A 15,708-nucleotide genomic window follows, 5' to 3' on the forward strand; every position below is an offset into this window, starting at 1 on the left:
CGCGAGATGACTGTTAGACCTGATTTTACATATTTATGCGCATGAGTTTAGCTAGCCAACCTCGTGGTCGCGTCCACTCCCACCACTCCCCTCCGCCGTTCGACGTCGCCGGTTTACTAACCACCGGTCCTGGCATCAATCATTATGCGCACCTGTGCTTCATCATGAGGCACACCTGGACTCCATTACCTCCCCTTTATCTGGCACTCCCTTAGGTTCTTTCCCCAGGCATTATTATTTATGTGTTTCATGTCAATACGCTACTCCTATATTGTATCTTTTTTTTTGTGTATTAAATTTACCACCTGCTTCTCAACTCCCAGCGTCTACTTTACAGAATACTGTCTCACAAAATGGAAGCAGCAGAAAACCAGAACATCTCCTAGACTATTGACGAGCAGGGATACCTACTTCGTCAACACCACGACCAGCTGGTGCAACTGGGGACGGCTATGGAAGAGGTTCTTTGCCGTGTTCAACGTCTTGAACATACCCGAGAAGCGTTGCCTTCAACTAGCGGAGGATACTCTACCATCAGTCGAGCCATCACACCAGCCCATTCAGTAACCCGCCTAGGCAAGCGACGCCTGTTTGTCCTTCCCGGCTAATATAACGGCACCCCATCTAAATGCCGTGTCATCCTACTACAGTGCTCCCTCTATTTCGCACCAGATGAGAGCCCCCACCATCGAGAGGTCCATGGTTGCCAAGGTTATTTCTCTGCTGACTGGGCGGGCGTTGGAATGGGCCACGGCCGTCTGGATTCATATGAGGGGTTCATGGCTCTGTTCAGTGTTATCTTCGATCATCCACCGGAGTACAGAGAGGGGAGTGAGCGCCTACTCCAACTATGGCAGGAGGACCAGACTGCTGCTGAGTAGGCGCTCACCTTCCAGACAGTAGCAGCATCCAGCGGATGGAATGAGCCGGGCCTTCATACGCTATTCAGAAGAGTACTGTGAGAGAAGGTCCAGACGGGACTGACCTGTCGAGACGACAACCTCTCCTTGGACTCACTCCTCGAGATGGCCATCCTTCTGGATAACCTACTTCGGGAGCGTCGTCACTCATCGCTTCTCTCCCTCCCTGGCTGTTACACTGTGGTAGAAAGGGCAAAGAGATAGAGGCGAGAGGAAAGAGAGCTGGAGGACTTGCTTTCCTGTCCCCTGTGGTTGCACATTGGTTGAGTGATGTGGCTCTCCTTCAGCCCAACATCCCAGATGTATACCAGGACCTGCAGGAGATATTTTCCAAAACCCACGACACCGGTCCCCCTCCTCATCGCCCCTGGGACTGTGCCATCGACCTGCTTGCAGGCACTGTGCCCCTTTGTAGATGCCTCTACCCTCTGTCGGTGGCTGAAACCAAGGCCATCGAGGAGTACATCCATGAGGCGCTCAACAAGGTTTCATCCGTACGTCCACTTCTCCTGCGTCTGCAGGCTTCTTCTTCGTAGCCAAGAAGGATGCAGGGTTACGTCCATGTATTGATTACAGAGGAGTGAGTGAGATCACCACCAAGTACCGTTACCCTCCAGTTGGTGCCGGCAGCCATCGATCAGCTCCACGGGGCCTGGTTCTTTACCAAATTGGACCTGTGGAGTGCATACAATCTCATCCACATCCGGGAGGGGGATGAATGGAAGGCAGGTTTTAGCACGATGTCTAGTCACTACGAGTACTTTGTGATGCCATTTGACTTAGACAATTCTCTGTCGGTGTTCTAGGCATTCGTCAACGAGGTGTTCCCGCACATGTTCGGAGGCCAGGTTGTTGTGTATATTGATAACAATCAGGTATACTCGGCTACCTTGAAGGATCACATCGCTCACATCCAAGTAGTCCTGGAACGCCTCCTGGCTAACCAACTGTTTGTTTGTCAAGGATGAGAAGTGCCAGTTTCATCGGGAGGCTGTCTCTTTTCTAGGCTACCAAATCAGCCCGCAAGGAGTGAAGATGGACGTCAAGAAGGTAGATGCTGTGAGGTCATGCCCAGTCTCAACCACCATAAAGGGGTTACAATGGTTTTTGCGGTTTGCCAACTTCTACTGCCGTTTCATCAGGAACTTTAGCTCCATTGCCACTCCTCTCACCTCAATTGTGGTCCCCGTAGGTTGGTGTGGAGTCCAGCAGCTGACGAGGCCTTCTGCCTACTGAAGGGATGTTTCACCTCCGCCCCATTGCTCAAACGTCCAGATCCCACAATACCCTATGTGGTGGAGGTGGACACTTCATAGGTGGGCGTGGGGGTTGTCCTGTCTCAACGACAAGGTAATCTACAAAAATGTTACTCTTAATGAAACTGTCCCCTTCAGAGAGGAATTACGACATTGGCGATCGAAAGCTCCTGGCGGTGAAGTTGGCATTAGACACTGGTTGGAGGGCGAGAAGGACCCCTTCATCATCCTCACCGACCATCGGAACCTGGAGTGCATACAGACAGATAGGAGGCTGTATCCACGACAAGCAAGGTGGGCCCTTTTCTTTACGACATTTGACTCCACACTGACCTATCGCCCAGGTTTAAAGAACGCCAATGCCCTGTCCTGTCGATTTGGGAGAGGGTCCTGTCCAGAATGCACCCATAATCCCTTCCTTTTGAGTCGTAGCCCCCGTGATCTGGGACGTAGATGTGGACATTCACCAGGCTCTGGAGAGGGAGCCCGCAACCACTACCTGTCCTCCTGAGCCCATCTATGTTCCCACAGGGATATGGTATCGGCTGCCGACCTGAGCGCACACAGTTGTTGTCGCTGAACATCCAGGTATTTATCGCACTACTCAATCTATCTCTGAGAAATATTGGTGGCTACCTTGGCGTGTCAAATCCAGTTGCGTATGTGCTCAAACCAAATCACCCCCCTGGCATGCTCCTGCAGGGAAACTCCTTCACGTGCCTCAGCGTTCTTGATCTCATCTATCCATTGATTTAAAATCAAATTTTAGGGTTCTGCTGTTTCCTGAAGTCCATGATCATCTCCTTTGTTTTGTTGACGTTGAGTGAGGGGTTATTTTCCTGACACCACACTCCAAGGGCTCTCACCTCCTCCCTGTAGGCTCTCGTCGTTGTTGGTAATCAGGCCTACCACTGCAGTGTTGTCTGCAAACTTGATGATTGAGTTGGAAGCGAGCATGGCCACGTAGTCATGGGTGAACAGGGAGTACAGGAGAGGGCTGACAATGCACCCTTGTGGGGCCCCAGTGTTGAGGATCAGTGGGGTGGAGATGTTGTTTCCTACCTTCACCACCTGGGGATGGCCCGTCAAAGTCCAGGACCCAGTTGCACAGGGCGGGGTCAAGACCCAGGGTATCGAGCTTAATGACGAGTTTGGAGGGTACTATGGTGTTAAATGCTGAGCTGTCATCAATGAACAGCATTCTCACATAGGTATTCCTCTTGTCCAGATGAGATAGGGCAGTGTGATGGCGATTGCATCGTCAGTGGACCTTTTGGGGCAGTAAGCAAATTGGAGTTGGTCTAGGGTATGGTAGGGTCTGATATGGTCCTTGACTAGTCTCTCAAAGCACTGCATGATGACAGAAGTGTGTGCAATGGGGCGATAGTCATTTAGATCAGTTACCTTAGCTTTCTTGGGAACAGGAACAATGGTTGCCATCTTGACCCATGCGGGGACAACAGAATGGGATAGGGATTGCTTGAATATGTCCGTAAACACACCAGCCAGCTGGTCTGCACATGCTCTGAGGACGCGGCTAGGAATGCCGTCTGGGCCGACAGCCTTGCGAGGTTTGAAAACATTTAAATGTTTTACTCACATTGGCCATGGAAGAGGAGAGCCCACAGGCTTTGGTAGCAGGCCGTGGCAGTGGCACTTTTGTCCTCAAAGTGCGCAAAGAAGTTTGTTTTAATTTGTCTAGGAGCAAGACATCGGTGTCCGTGACGTGGCTGGTTTTCTTTTTGTAATCAGTGATTGACTGTAGACGCTGCCACATACGTCTCGTTTTTGCGCCGTCGATTTGCGACTACTTTGTCTCTAATCCGATTGGTCAGCCCAGATTTCTATTAACCTGAGCACAGGCGTTTCCTGTTTTAGTTTCTGTCTATAGGCTGGGAGCTGCAAAATGGAGTCATGGTCAGATTTGCCGAAGGAGGGGGAGGTCTTTGTATGCATTGCGGAAATTCGAGTAGCAATGATCCAGAAAGCTACCAGCTCTTGTTGCGCATTCGATATGCTGATAGAATTTAGGAAGTATGGTTCTTAGGTTAGCTTTGTTAAAATCCCCAGCTACCTAAATGCAGCCACAGGATGTATGGTTTCCAGTTTACATAGAGTCCAGTGAAGTTCTTTCAGGTCTGACGAGGGATCTGCTTGGGGGGATATTGTCACACGGCTGTGACAATAATCGAAAATAATTATCAGGTGAACAAAAGGACTTGAGTTCCTGTATGTTGTTGTGATTACACCATGAGTCGTTAATCATAAGTCATACACCCCCGCCCTTACCAGAGAGATGTTTGTTTCTGTCAGTGCGATGCGTGAAGAAACCGTGTGGCTGTACCGACTCTGACAACATATCCTGAGTGAGCCATGTTTTCATGAATCAGAGAATGTTACAATCTCTGATGTCTCTCTGGCTGGCAACTTGTGCCCTAATTTCGTCCACCTTGTTATCTAGAGATTGGACGTTGGCGAGTAATATACTCAGAAGCGGTGGATGGTGTGCTCGCCTTCTGAGTCTGACCAGTAGGCCGCTCCGTCTGCCTCTCCTGCGGCGACCGTGTTGTTTTGGGTCGGCCTCTGGGATAAGATCGTATGTCCAGGGTGGAGGTCCGAACAAAGGATCCGCTTCGGGTAAGACGTATTCCTGGTTGTAATGATGGTAAGTTGTCATCGCTTTTATAGCCTATAGTTCTTCCCGGCTGTATGTAAAAACACTTGAGATTTTCTGGGCTAACAATGTAAGAAATAATACATAAAAAAACAACCGTACATAGTTTTCTAAGGACCTGAAGCGTTGCGACCATCTCTGTCAGCGCCATCTTGTGTGGTTGTGGATAGATTTTCCAAATCATGTTGTTTCATCCCCTTCATCCATTCTGGTCTTCCTACTGCTCTCTAGGTCGCTGAGGCAGTATTCCATCAGGTCTTCCGGCATTATGGCCTTCCGGAGGACATAATTTCCGACTGTGGCCCCCAATTCACATTACGAGTATGGAGAGCCTTTATGGAGAAGCTCGGGGTCACGGTCAGCCTCCACTTCCAGGTATAGCCCTCAGTCTAACGGGCAGGTGGAGAGGATGAACCAGGAGCTGGGGAAGTTCCTGAGGAGTTACTGCCAGGACCGGCAGGGAGAGTGGGCCCAGAATTCGTTAAGTCACTCCTCCACCGGGCTGACTCCGTTCGTTCCAGTGTGTTCTGGGTTTTCAGCTTACCCTGGCTCTGTGGACCTCGGGCTAGATCAAAACCTCTGCAGTGGATAATTGGTTCAGCCCCCCAGAAGAAGTGTGGAGCGAGACTCATCTGAGACTCCAGCGCACCGTCCACCGTCAGAAGGAGCAGGCAGACTACCACCGCAGTGGTCTGGAGGATCTCACTTTTTCATGTTTTCCTTCTCAGGCTGGTGATTCCTGGTCCCTTGGCTGATGCCGGCCCCACGGCACGCCTCGGTCCCCCTCCTGGACGTTGAGGACGGTCCCGCCTATGCCGTCAGATCCCTACTGGACTCCCGACGTTATTGGGGTCGGCTCCAGCAACTAGTGAACTGGGAGGGGTACGGCCCAGAGGAGCGGTATTGGGTTACGGTGGAGGACATTCTGGATCCCAACATAATCTGGGATTTCATCTTTGCCGTCCGGCCTGCTACTCATCCTCGGGGCAGTCCCTCTGTGCCTGTCGTCCTGCAGCTGGAGCCGGATTACTAACGACCGGTCCTGGCAACCAGCATTACGTGCACCTTGCATTGTTCCATGTTCTTTGTTATATTAAACTTACCACCTGCTTCTCGACTCCCAGCGTCTACGTTACAGTTGCCATGACATCGCCAACAAGCGTGATCTGGGATTTTTATTGGGGAAGCAGTTTCTACATGTCATCATACTAAACCATCTTTGCTTTTACTGTTGAGAGAGTCTCAGTGAACCGCTATGTTCGCAGCGTGGTATAACATAACCAGCAAGCTATTACATGTATGCTAAGGGACGTGTGTGAGCTGATGGGAGCTCTAGCACAGTAATTTGAAGCCATCTAATAGCTGACCTACTGTAGCTGTGGCAGCTGTGATACATTAGCTGTGTGACTGAGGTGAAGCTGCTGAACAGAAATCTGTCTGTGACCTTGGTCTTCCTACAGGGGGAGATGAGATGTGCTAAGAGATAAATATCACTCTAGGGAGAGACCAGCATGCCTCACTGACACTTATAGTACAGACCAAACATACACACAGTGCATTCGGAAAGTATTCAGACCCCTTGACTTTCTCCACATTTTATGTTACAGCCTTATTCTAAAATGGATTAAAAATATATACAGTTGAAGTCGGAAGTTTACATACATTTATGTTAGTCATTAAAACTTGTTTTTCAACCACTTCACACATTTCTTGTAAAACGTCGATTAGGACATCTACTTTGTTCATGACACAAGTAATTTTTCCAACAATTGTTTACAGACAGATTATTTCACTTATAATTCACTGTTTCAAAATTCCAGTGGGTCAGAAGTTTACATACACCAAGTTGACTGTGCCTTTAAACATCTTGGACAATTCCAGAAAATGATATCATGGCTTTAGAAGCTTCTGATAGGCTAATTGACATAATTTGAGTCAATTGGAGGTGTACCTGTGGATGTATTTCAAGGCCTACCTTCAAACTCGGTGCCTCAAAAAAAATTGTAGACCTCCACAAGTCTTGTTCATCCTTGGGAGCAATTTCCAAATGCCTGAAGGTACCATGTTCATCTGTACAAACAATAGTACGCAAGTATAAACACCATGGGACCATGCAGCCATCATACCGCTCAGGTAGAAGACGCGTTCTGTCTCCTAGAGATGAATGCACTTTGGTGCGAAAAGTGCAAATCAATCCAAGAACAACAGCAAGGACCTTGTGAAGATGGACGAAACGGGTACAAAAGTATCTATATCCATAGTAAAACGAGTCCTATATCGATGCAACCTGAAAGGCCACTGAGCAAGGAAGAAGCCACTGCTCTAAACTACCATAAAAAAGCTAGACTACGGTTTGCAACTGCACATGGGGACAAAGATAGTACTTTTTGGAGAAATGTCCTCTAGTCTGATGAAACAAAAATAGAACTGTTTGGCCATAATGACCATCATTATGTTTGAAGGAAAAAGGGGGAGACTTACAAGCCAAAGAACACCATCCCAAACATGAAGCACAGGGGGGGCCGCATCATGTTGTGGGGGTGCTTTGCTGCAGGAGGGACTGGTGCACTTCACAAAATAGATGGCACCATAAGGAGGGAAAATATGTGGATATATTGAAGCATCTGAAGACATCAGTCAGGAAGTAAGAGCTTGGTCACAAATGGGTCTTCCAAATGGACAATGACCCCAAGCATACTTCCAAAGTTGTGACAAAATGGCTTAAGGACAACAAAGTCAAGGTATTGGAATTGCCTTCACTAAGCCCTGACCTCAAAATGTGTGGGCAGAACTGAAAACGTGTGTGCGAGCAAGGAGGCCTACAAACCTGACTCGGTTACACCAGCTCTGTCAGGAGGAATGTTCCAAAATTCACCCAATTTATTGTGGAAGGCTACCCAAAACTTTTGACCCAAGTTAAACGATTGAAAGGCAATGCTATCAAATACTAATTGAGTGTATGTAAACTTCTGAGCCACTGGGAATGTGTTGAAAGAAATAAAAGCTGAAGTAAATCATTCTCTCTCCTATTATTCTGACATTTCATATTCTTGAAATAAAGCGCTGATCCTAAAACGGGGATTTTTTGCTAGGATTAAATGTCAGGAATTGTGAAAAACTGAGTTTAAATGTATTTAGCTAAGGCATATGTAAACTTCCAACTTCAACTGTATCTTTCTCATCAATCTACACACAGTACCCCATAATGACAAAGTGAAAAAAGGGTTTTAGAAATGTTTGCAAAGAAAACATATTTACGTAAGTATTCAGACCCTTTGCTATGAGACTTGAAATTTAGCTAAGTTGAATCCTAGTTCCATTGTTCAACCTTGATGTTTCTATGACTTTGTTGGTGTCCACCTGTGGTAAATACAAAAGTTTGGTCATGATTCGGAAAGGCACACACGTGTGTGTGTGTGTATATATAAGGTCCCATAGTGACTGTGCATGTCAGAACAAAAAACAAGTCATGAGGTCGAAGGAATTGTCCGTAGAGCTCCGAGACAGGATTGTGTTGAGGCACAGATCTGGGGAAGGGTACCAAAAAAATCCCGCATCATTGAAGGTCCCCAATAACACAGTATCCTCCATCCTTAATTGGAAGATGTTTGGAACCAGCAAGACTCTTCCTAGAGCTTGCCGCCTGGCCAAACTGAGCAATCAGAGGAGGGAGCTGGTCTGGGAGCTGACCAAGAACCTGATGGTCACTCTGACAAAGCTCCAGAGTTCCTCTGTGCAGATGGTTGTCCTTCTGGAAGGTTCTCCCATCTCTGCAGCACTCCACCAATCATGCCTTTTATGGTCGAGTGGCCAGACAGAAGCCACTCCTCCAGTAAAAGGCACATGACAGCCTGCTTGGAGTTTGCCAAAAGCCACCTAAAATACTCTGACCATGAGAAACAAGATCTTCTGGTATGATGAAACCAATATTGAGCTCTTTGGCCTGAATGCTAAGTGTCACGTCTGGAGGAAACCTTTGTACCATTCCTACGGTGAAGCATGGTGGTGGCAACATGCTGTAGAGATGTTTTTAGCGCCAGGGAAAGATGAACGGAGCAAAAAGAGATCCTTGATGGAAACCTGCTCAGGATCTCAGACTGGGGCAAAGTTTCACCTTCCAGCAACAACCAGAAGCACACAGACAAGACAGCGCAGGAGTGGCTTCGGGACAAGTCTCTGAATGTCCTTGAGTGGCCCAGCCAGAGCCCGGACTTGAACCCGATCGAAAATCTCTGGAGAGACCTGAAAATAGCTGTGCAGTGATGCTCTCCATCCAACCTGACAGGGCTTGAGAGGATCTGCAGAGAAGAATGGGAGATACTCCTCAAATACAGGTGTAGCCAAGCTTGTAGTGTCATACCCAAGAAAACTCAAGGCTGTAATCGAAGCATCTTTGGCAGCAACTTAGAACTGAGTAAAGGGTCTCAATACTTATGTAAATGTTATTTTAAGTTGTTCTAAATAGCTGTTTTTGCTTTGTCATTATGAGTTATTGGGTGTAGATTTAATGAGGGGAAAGAATAAGATTAAGGCTGTAACGTAACAAAATGTGGAAAAGGTCAAGGGGTCTGAATACTTTCCGAATGCACTGTACATACACACACACAGGTAGCCTGGGGGCCGGCAGATAGCCTGGCGTGTAGGAGCGTTGACCCAGTAACCAAAAGGTTTACTGGATCGAATCCCTGACAAGTTAAAAACATGTTCTGCCCCTGATCGAGGCAGTTAACACTCTTCCCCGGGCGCCAAAGACGTGTATGTCGATTTAAGGCAGCCCTCCACACCTCTCTGTTTCAGAGGGGTTGAGTTAAATGCGCAAGACACATTTCAGTTGAATGAATTAAGTTGTACAACTGACTAGGTATCCCTTTCCCATGCTTAACTGTTTTCTTCAAGGCCCAGTGCAGTCAAAAGTGCGTAATTTGAGGTTGGAATAATACTGTAAACAATTATTATTCCCTTTTAGTGTAAGAGCTGTTTGAAAAGACTTCCTGAAATATTTGCCTGTTTCGGTGGGGCCTTTCCATGGTGATATCGGTAAATTAGTTAATAGACCAATAAGAAAGAGTCAGTTTTCCCTTCCCCACTGAGACCACTCTGACAGTCCTAACCAAATTCTTGCTTGAGAAATTGCTCTTTGCAAAGTAGTTATTTTTGTTACTGATTTGTTTTTAATTAAAATAATTAAAAGTAATGTTACTTATCTGTTTTGTAGTCGAGTCACTAAACCTCTTGTCTCAGTCGAGTCACCAGTCCCCTGAGGTCGAGTCGCGAGACCTTATGTCTAAGTTTGAGTGGAGTCCGAATCACCAATGGTAAAGTCACCAGTCTATGAGTAGTCCTAGTGGGCGAGTCCTGGTCCAAGTGCTCAAGTCTGTGTCAGTGGGTCTGAGTTTAACAAAAAAAATACTACATTTTGTAATATTGGTTAATGTGCACATAAAAAGCCGAAATAATTATTCAGGGTTCTTTAGACAAATTTGATATTTTGGTTACTGCTTTTTAAAAGAATATATATTTTTCTAGCTTAATGCTTGTTTGTTGCTAGATTTGTGTCTGTATTGATTTGGCTCGGATTTAGTTGAAGATATCTGCCCAGCATCAACTAGTGGCGGGCTGGCGGGAAGATTTTAATGTGAGCAAATATTTTCCTCCTGTTGCGCATTGGTCATAATTGCCTGCAATATAAACTCAGAGATCATTTGTAAAAAATTCAAATAACTTAACAGATCTTCATTGTAAAGGGTTTACACACTGTTTCCCATGCTTGTTCAATGAATCATAAACAATTAATGAGCATGCACCTGTGGAACGGTCGTTAAGACACTAACCTCTTACAGACGGTAAGCAGTTAAGGTCATAGTTATGAAAACCTAGGATATTAAAGAGGCCTTTCTACTGACTCTGAAAAACACCAAAAGAAAGATGCCCAGGGTCCCTGCTCATCTGCGTGAACGTGCCATGCTGCAAGGAGGCATGAGGCCTGCAAATGTGGCCAGGGCAATAAATTGCAATGTCCGTACTGTGAGATGCCTAAGACTGCTCTACAGGGAGACAGGATGGACAGCTGATCGTTCTCGCAGTGGCAGAGCATGTGTAACAACACCTGCACAGGATCGGTACATCCGAACATCACACCTGTGGGACAGGTACAGCATGGCAACAGCAGAGTCAATGCAGGTCAATGCCAGAATGAGCAGTATGGCTTATTTCCTGCAAGACAGGAATGTCAGTGTTTGCCAGCGAAGAACCTGGATCTCAATCCCATTGTTCACTTCTGGGACCTGTTGAATTGGAGGGTGAGGGCTAGGGCCATTCCCCCCCAGAAATGTGCGGGAACTTGCAGGTGCCTTGGTAAGAGTGGGGTAACATCTCACAGCAAGAACTGGCAAATCTGGTGCAGTCCACGAGGAGGAGATGCACTGCAGTACTTAATGCAGCTGGTGGCCATACCAGATAATGACTGTTACTTTTTATTTTGACCCCCCCTTTGTTCAGGGATACATTATTCAATTTATGTTAGTCACATGTCTGTGGAACTTGTTCAGTTTGTCTCAGCTGTTGAATCTTGCTATGTTCTTACAAATATTTACACGTTAAGTTTGCAGAAAATAAATGCAGTTGACAATGAGAGTTTACAACAGCCTATGAAACAAATGAGTCCTTCATACAGTCTCACACATTTTGTTTTAATAGACTGTTCAATAGTTATGTCAAATCAGTAGTGATGTTTGGAACGGATGAATGGTCTCTAACGGAATTGGCTATTGTCTCCTGTCAGATTGACTGGATTATTATTTGCTACTTTTTTGTAATCACCCACTGATATTTATTTTTTTAATGATAATTTTTTTGCCTTTTCTTTCTCCTCAATTGGGAGTTAGTCTTGTCCTATCGCTGCAACTCCCGTACGGACTCCCGTGTCAGCGTGCGTTGCGCCCTGCCCACCACAGGAGTCGCTAGAGCGCGATGGGACCTGGCCGGCCAAACTTTCCCCCTAACCTGGGATTGAACCAGGATCTGTAGTGGCGCAGCTAGCAATGCAGTGATTTAGACCGCTGTGCCACTCGGGATGCCCACCCACTGATATTTGTATAGGTGATTTTATTCTTGAGTGAAAACTAAAGGGAGACTGGAGAAAGTGGAACTTTTTTTACTTTTCAATACTGAAGGGGAGAGTGAGGGAGACAATAGCTTTACTGTTTTACTTTTAAACTCAAAACCATTGTTTTCAATATTGTAAAACAGTTTTTTAACTGGTGGTTACAGGGAAGCAAGATTCACTTGCGTGATGTGTATGATCGGAGGCGGAACCAGAGTGGAGCCTGCCTGCCTGTCCACACTCACCGCTTGCTGGTGTAACGAGTCCTTCCATTGCTAGAGAACAGAACTGTCGCTGCTCTGCGCACCCATTGTTGCTTATCATAGTAGCCTATCCAGTCAAAGTGCAAATACAAGTCACGGGACGGAGAGTTAGAGCCACCAATGGTCGAGTCACAAGTCCTGGACCCGAGTACTACAACACTGCTTAATTGTTACCCAGAAATGATTTGCTATTGAGATAAAAACAGCTGCATTGGACCTTAAACAGCCGTCATGATATAATTTATGTGCTGACTTCACACAGAGAGGAAGTGGGCTGACAGATTAGAGGGAGTGTCATAACATTATCCCTGTGGTGGGTCTCGTGACTCATATGCTTGTTCTAGAACACACACAGGACCATCAGGAATATGACAGATCAGGTCTCAGACCGAATGGCAACATGAGGACAGCAGCCTCTGAAACACATACAGCGTACTGGGCTGATTCTGTCCAAGATTACTTCCATTCTCTCCAGAAGCACAATTTTGAAATGGTGATGCCTGGGTTGTCTGTGTTCTCCTGCACCTCTCAGGGTTACATATGGGCGTGTGCTAACTGCTCTGGTTTAGCCTATATAATGTAGAGCTCTTTTGTCACGAGAGGATGACGAAAGATAGAGGGAGAGTGGGAGGGATATTGAAATGGGGAGCGGGAGGGAGATTGAGGAAGGGATGGGAGGGACAGAGGGAGAGAAACAGCGGGATGCTTTCCCTACTTCTATTCTCTGCTCTTGTGGTCTAATTGAACAGTGAAAACATGTTGTGGTTCCACCTTGCGGCGAAGGACAGGCTGAAGGGGATTTAACCTCCGGGACAGATGAAAGCAACCAGCATCTGTGGTAGGCAGCTATGGGTTCAGCCCAGTGACTTCTATCTGGAGACACAGGACTGCAGTTGAACGCTGTCTGGGAGACATCCAGCTGTGTTGTAACCTGACTTAATAGCTGACGACCTGTTAAGAGCCTGCACTGGCAGGTACCAGTATGCGGTTGTCTTCATTTCTGTCTCTGGGTCCAGATGTGTGTATTAATAGTTAATGACTGCAGGCATGTTTCTATTTAGAGATTTGTGCTGCGCCGTGTGAGGTTGTCAGTATTAGTTGCTTGGCTAAAATGCGTTGGTAAAAAGAGTTAGGGGATGGAAAGAGCTTAAACAGAAGTAAGACATGCACTACATTTACTCAGTTTAGTTTTCAGTGTTACATGACTCTGCTCCATGTGACTGTGTTTCTGTCCAGACATCCTCTTGACATATTGTTAATCATCATTGATTCATGTTTGTTGTCTTATCATGCTAACAGTCCATCTTTCCATCCGCATGACCATAGTTAATGTTATTGTTTAATTCACTCATTGACTCATGCTTATTTTTTAAAAAATCCTCTCTGTATCGCTATGTGTATGATTTACCATACGCTGTGGTTTACCATGTTACTGAGCAATGATGGGTAACTAGGTCATATTGTGTTGAGTATCTAGATTAGTTATAAATAACCAAAACCTCCCCTGCCACGCAGCACTTTGAAGTTTTGCCTGTATTTGATATCAATTTATTCCCCTAACTATTCCTGAGGCTTTGATCTCCTCTTGGTATAGGATGTTATGGAGTTCTATGGGAGGGATGGAGGGAATTTGACAAGGATTTTTGGTACATTCCAATAGCCTCTCAAACGCTGAAGGGGTTTTCAATTGCTTATGCATTATTCATATACTGCTTATATTTTGGGCACATTCACACTTTCTTAACCTCCCAAGAGTTCTTTCCTTATTGAGTGTGAAGTCAGCAACTCTCAAGACCAAAGGACCTCCTACAACCCATTTATTTAAGGGGCCTCTGTTCTTTTTTTGTTGTTGTTAAGACCATGATAGTACATAATAAAAACAATCTAGATGTTTCCCTTCATGACAAACCATACCCATTTCTTACCATGGTAGTATTACCCAGTTTGGTTTACATTATTGATAGTTTGGAGAGTTGGCTAAGTGACCGGACATGATATATGTTCTACTTTCACAGTAGTTCAGTTACAGAAAGAGGTTGTTGTATTAAACTCCTACATTATTTAGAGTGTGGTGTCCCTCACTATTTTAATCTCTCTGTACCCATTCCCCTGCAGCTGTCCTTTGCAGAGGAGCAAACTGAGGGGCAGAAGGCTTGTCTGGACTCCAAGGAGCCACTCTTCCTGGTTCAGATCTGCTGCCAGGTATAATGGAGCTTGAGGGCTAGGCCCAAGTTTCTGACCCATAGAAAAATCTGGAACATTTAACTGAAGCATGATATTCATATCTAAGAGGGTAAGATAATCCAGTGCTTCTCAACCCTTTCCTCAGGGACCCCGAGACATTTAACAAATGTTGTTGTAGCCCTGAACTAGCACAACTGATTCAAGTAGTCATGGACTTGACCATTAGTTAACAAGTGGAATCAGGTGTGCTAGCTCTGGACTAGATCAAATACATGGAGGAGAGGTTTGAGACAGGCTGATGCCTTTGTGTACAGTATCTTTATCCTAGATTCCTTCAATGTTTTTCTCCAGTCTGGTCTCATTTCAGGCTCACTCTTGTCTCTGTGTCTCAGAGTCGGAGCTGGTTGGTGAAGCGCTCCTATGAAGACTTCCGTGTGCTAGACAAACACCTCCACCTTTGTATCTATGACCGACACTTCTCCAAACTCAATGAGCTGCCTCGCTTTGACTATCTGAAGGACACAGTAGAGGTAGGAGACAGTCAACAGGACTAACTGGGAATATTTTTACTATCTGCTGTGATTGAGACCATCTGTATCCCAAATGACACCCCATTCCCTAAGTAGTGCGCTACGTTTGACCTGTGCAAAGAAACTGGTCTAAACTAGTGGACTACATAGAGAATAGGGTGCCATTAGGGACACTTACACAGCCACAGTTACATTACATTATCTCACCTGGCTTTGCATTCAACCTAACTCATTGCTGCTGATTCTATTCTCCGTAGGAAATAACCAAGATGTTGGCATCCTACCTGTCCCATCTCTCAGCCATCGCTGATAACAAGATCAACTGTGGTCCAGTGCTGACATGGATGGAGGTGAGCTACTCATGTTTCTCTTACTCACTCCTCAGATCAACAGGACAACTTGTTTATTCAATTAGACTTCATGCACAATTAAATGTTCCATTCTAGTAATTGATATGATATCTATGCTGAACTCCATAATGTTGCGTATTTTGTAGACTTTGTCAACCTGTGTTTTGTCTCTCAGATTGATAACAAGGGCAACCGCATGCTGGTAGCTGAGGAGTCCTCCATCAATGTTCCTGCCATCGCCGCGGCCCACGTTATCAAACGCTACATTGCCCAGGCCACAGACGAGCTGACCTTTGAGGTGACACCTCTGTGCATTATTATTATTATTATATTATTATATTATTATTATTATTATATTATTATTATTATTATTATTATTATACATCTTGTCATTGGACAGGAAAGGGGAGGGGTTTAGGGAACAGTGGG

General features: G+C 45.8%; 1 protein-coding gene across 4 annotated transcripts in view; it reads left to right on the forward strand.

The window, feature by feature from the left end:
• LOC118360136 (rho GTPase-activating protein 32-like) overlaps positions 1 to 15,708 on the forward strand; it is a 48,181-nt gene that overhangs the window by 22,638 nt on the left and 9,835 nt on the right. For all 4 annotated transcript variants that reach the window (XM_035739524.2, XM_052519909.1, XM_035739357.2 and 1 more), the window contains exons 6-9: positions 14,331 to 14,417; positions 14,792 to 14,929; positions 15,187 to 15,279; positions 15,455 to 15,577. In XM_035739524.2, the coding sequence (XP_035595417.1) occupies positions 14,331 to 14,417; positions 14,792 to 14,929; positions 15,187 to 15,279; positions 15,455 to 15,577 (441 nt within the window). The remainder of the gene's footprint in view (positions 1 to 14,330; positions 14,418 to 14,791; positions 14,930 to 15,186; positions 15,280 to 15,454; positions 15,578 to 15,708) is intronic.

This window comes from Oncorhynchus keta, chromosome 1 (assembly GCF_023373465.1).
Source record: "Oncorhynchus keta strain PuntledgeMale-10-30-2019 chromosome 1, Oket_V2, whole genome shotgun sequence".
Classification (NCBI taxonomy): Eukaryota; Metazoa; Chordata; class Actinopteri; order Salmoniformes; family Salmonidae; genus Oncorhynchus; species Oncorhynchus keta.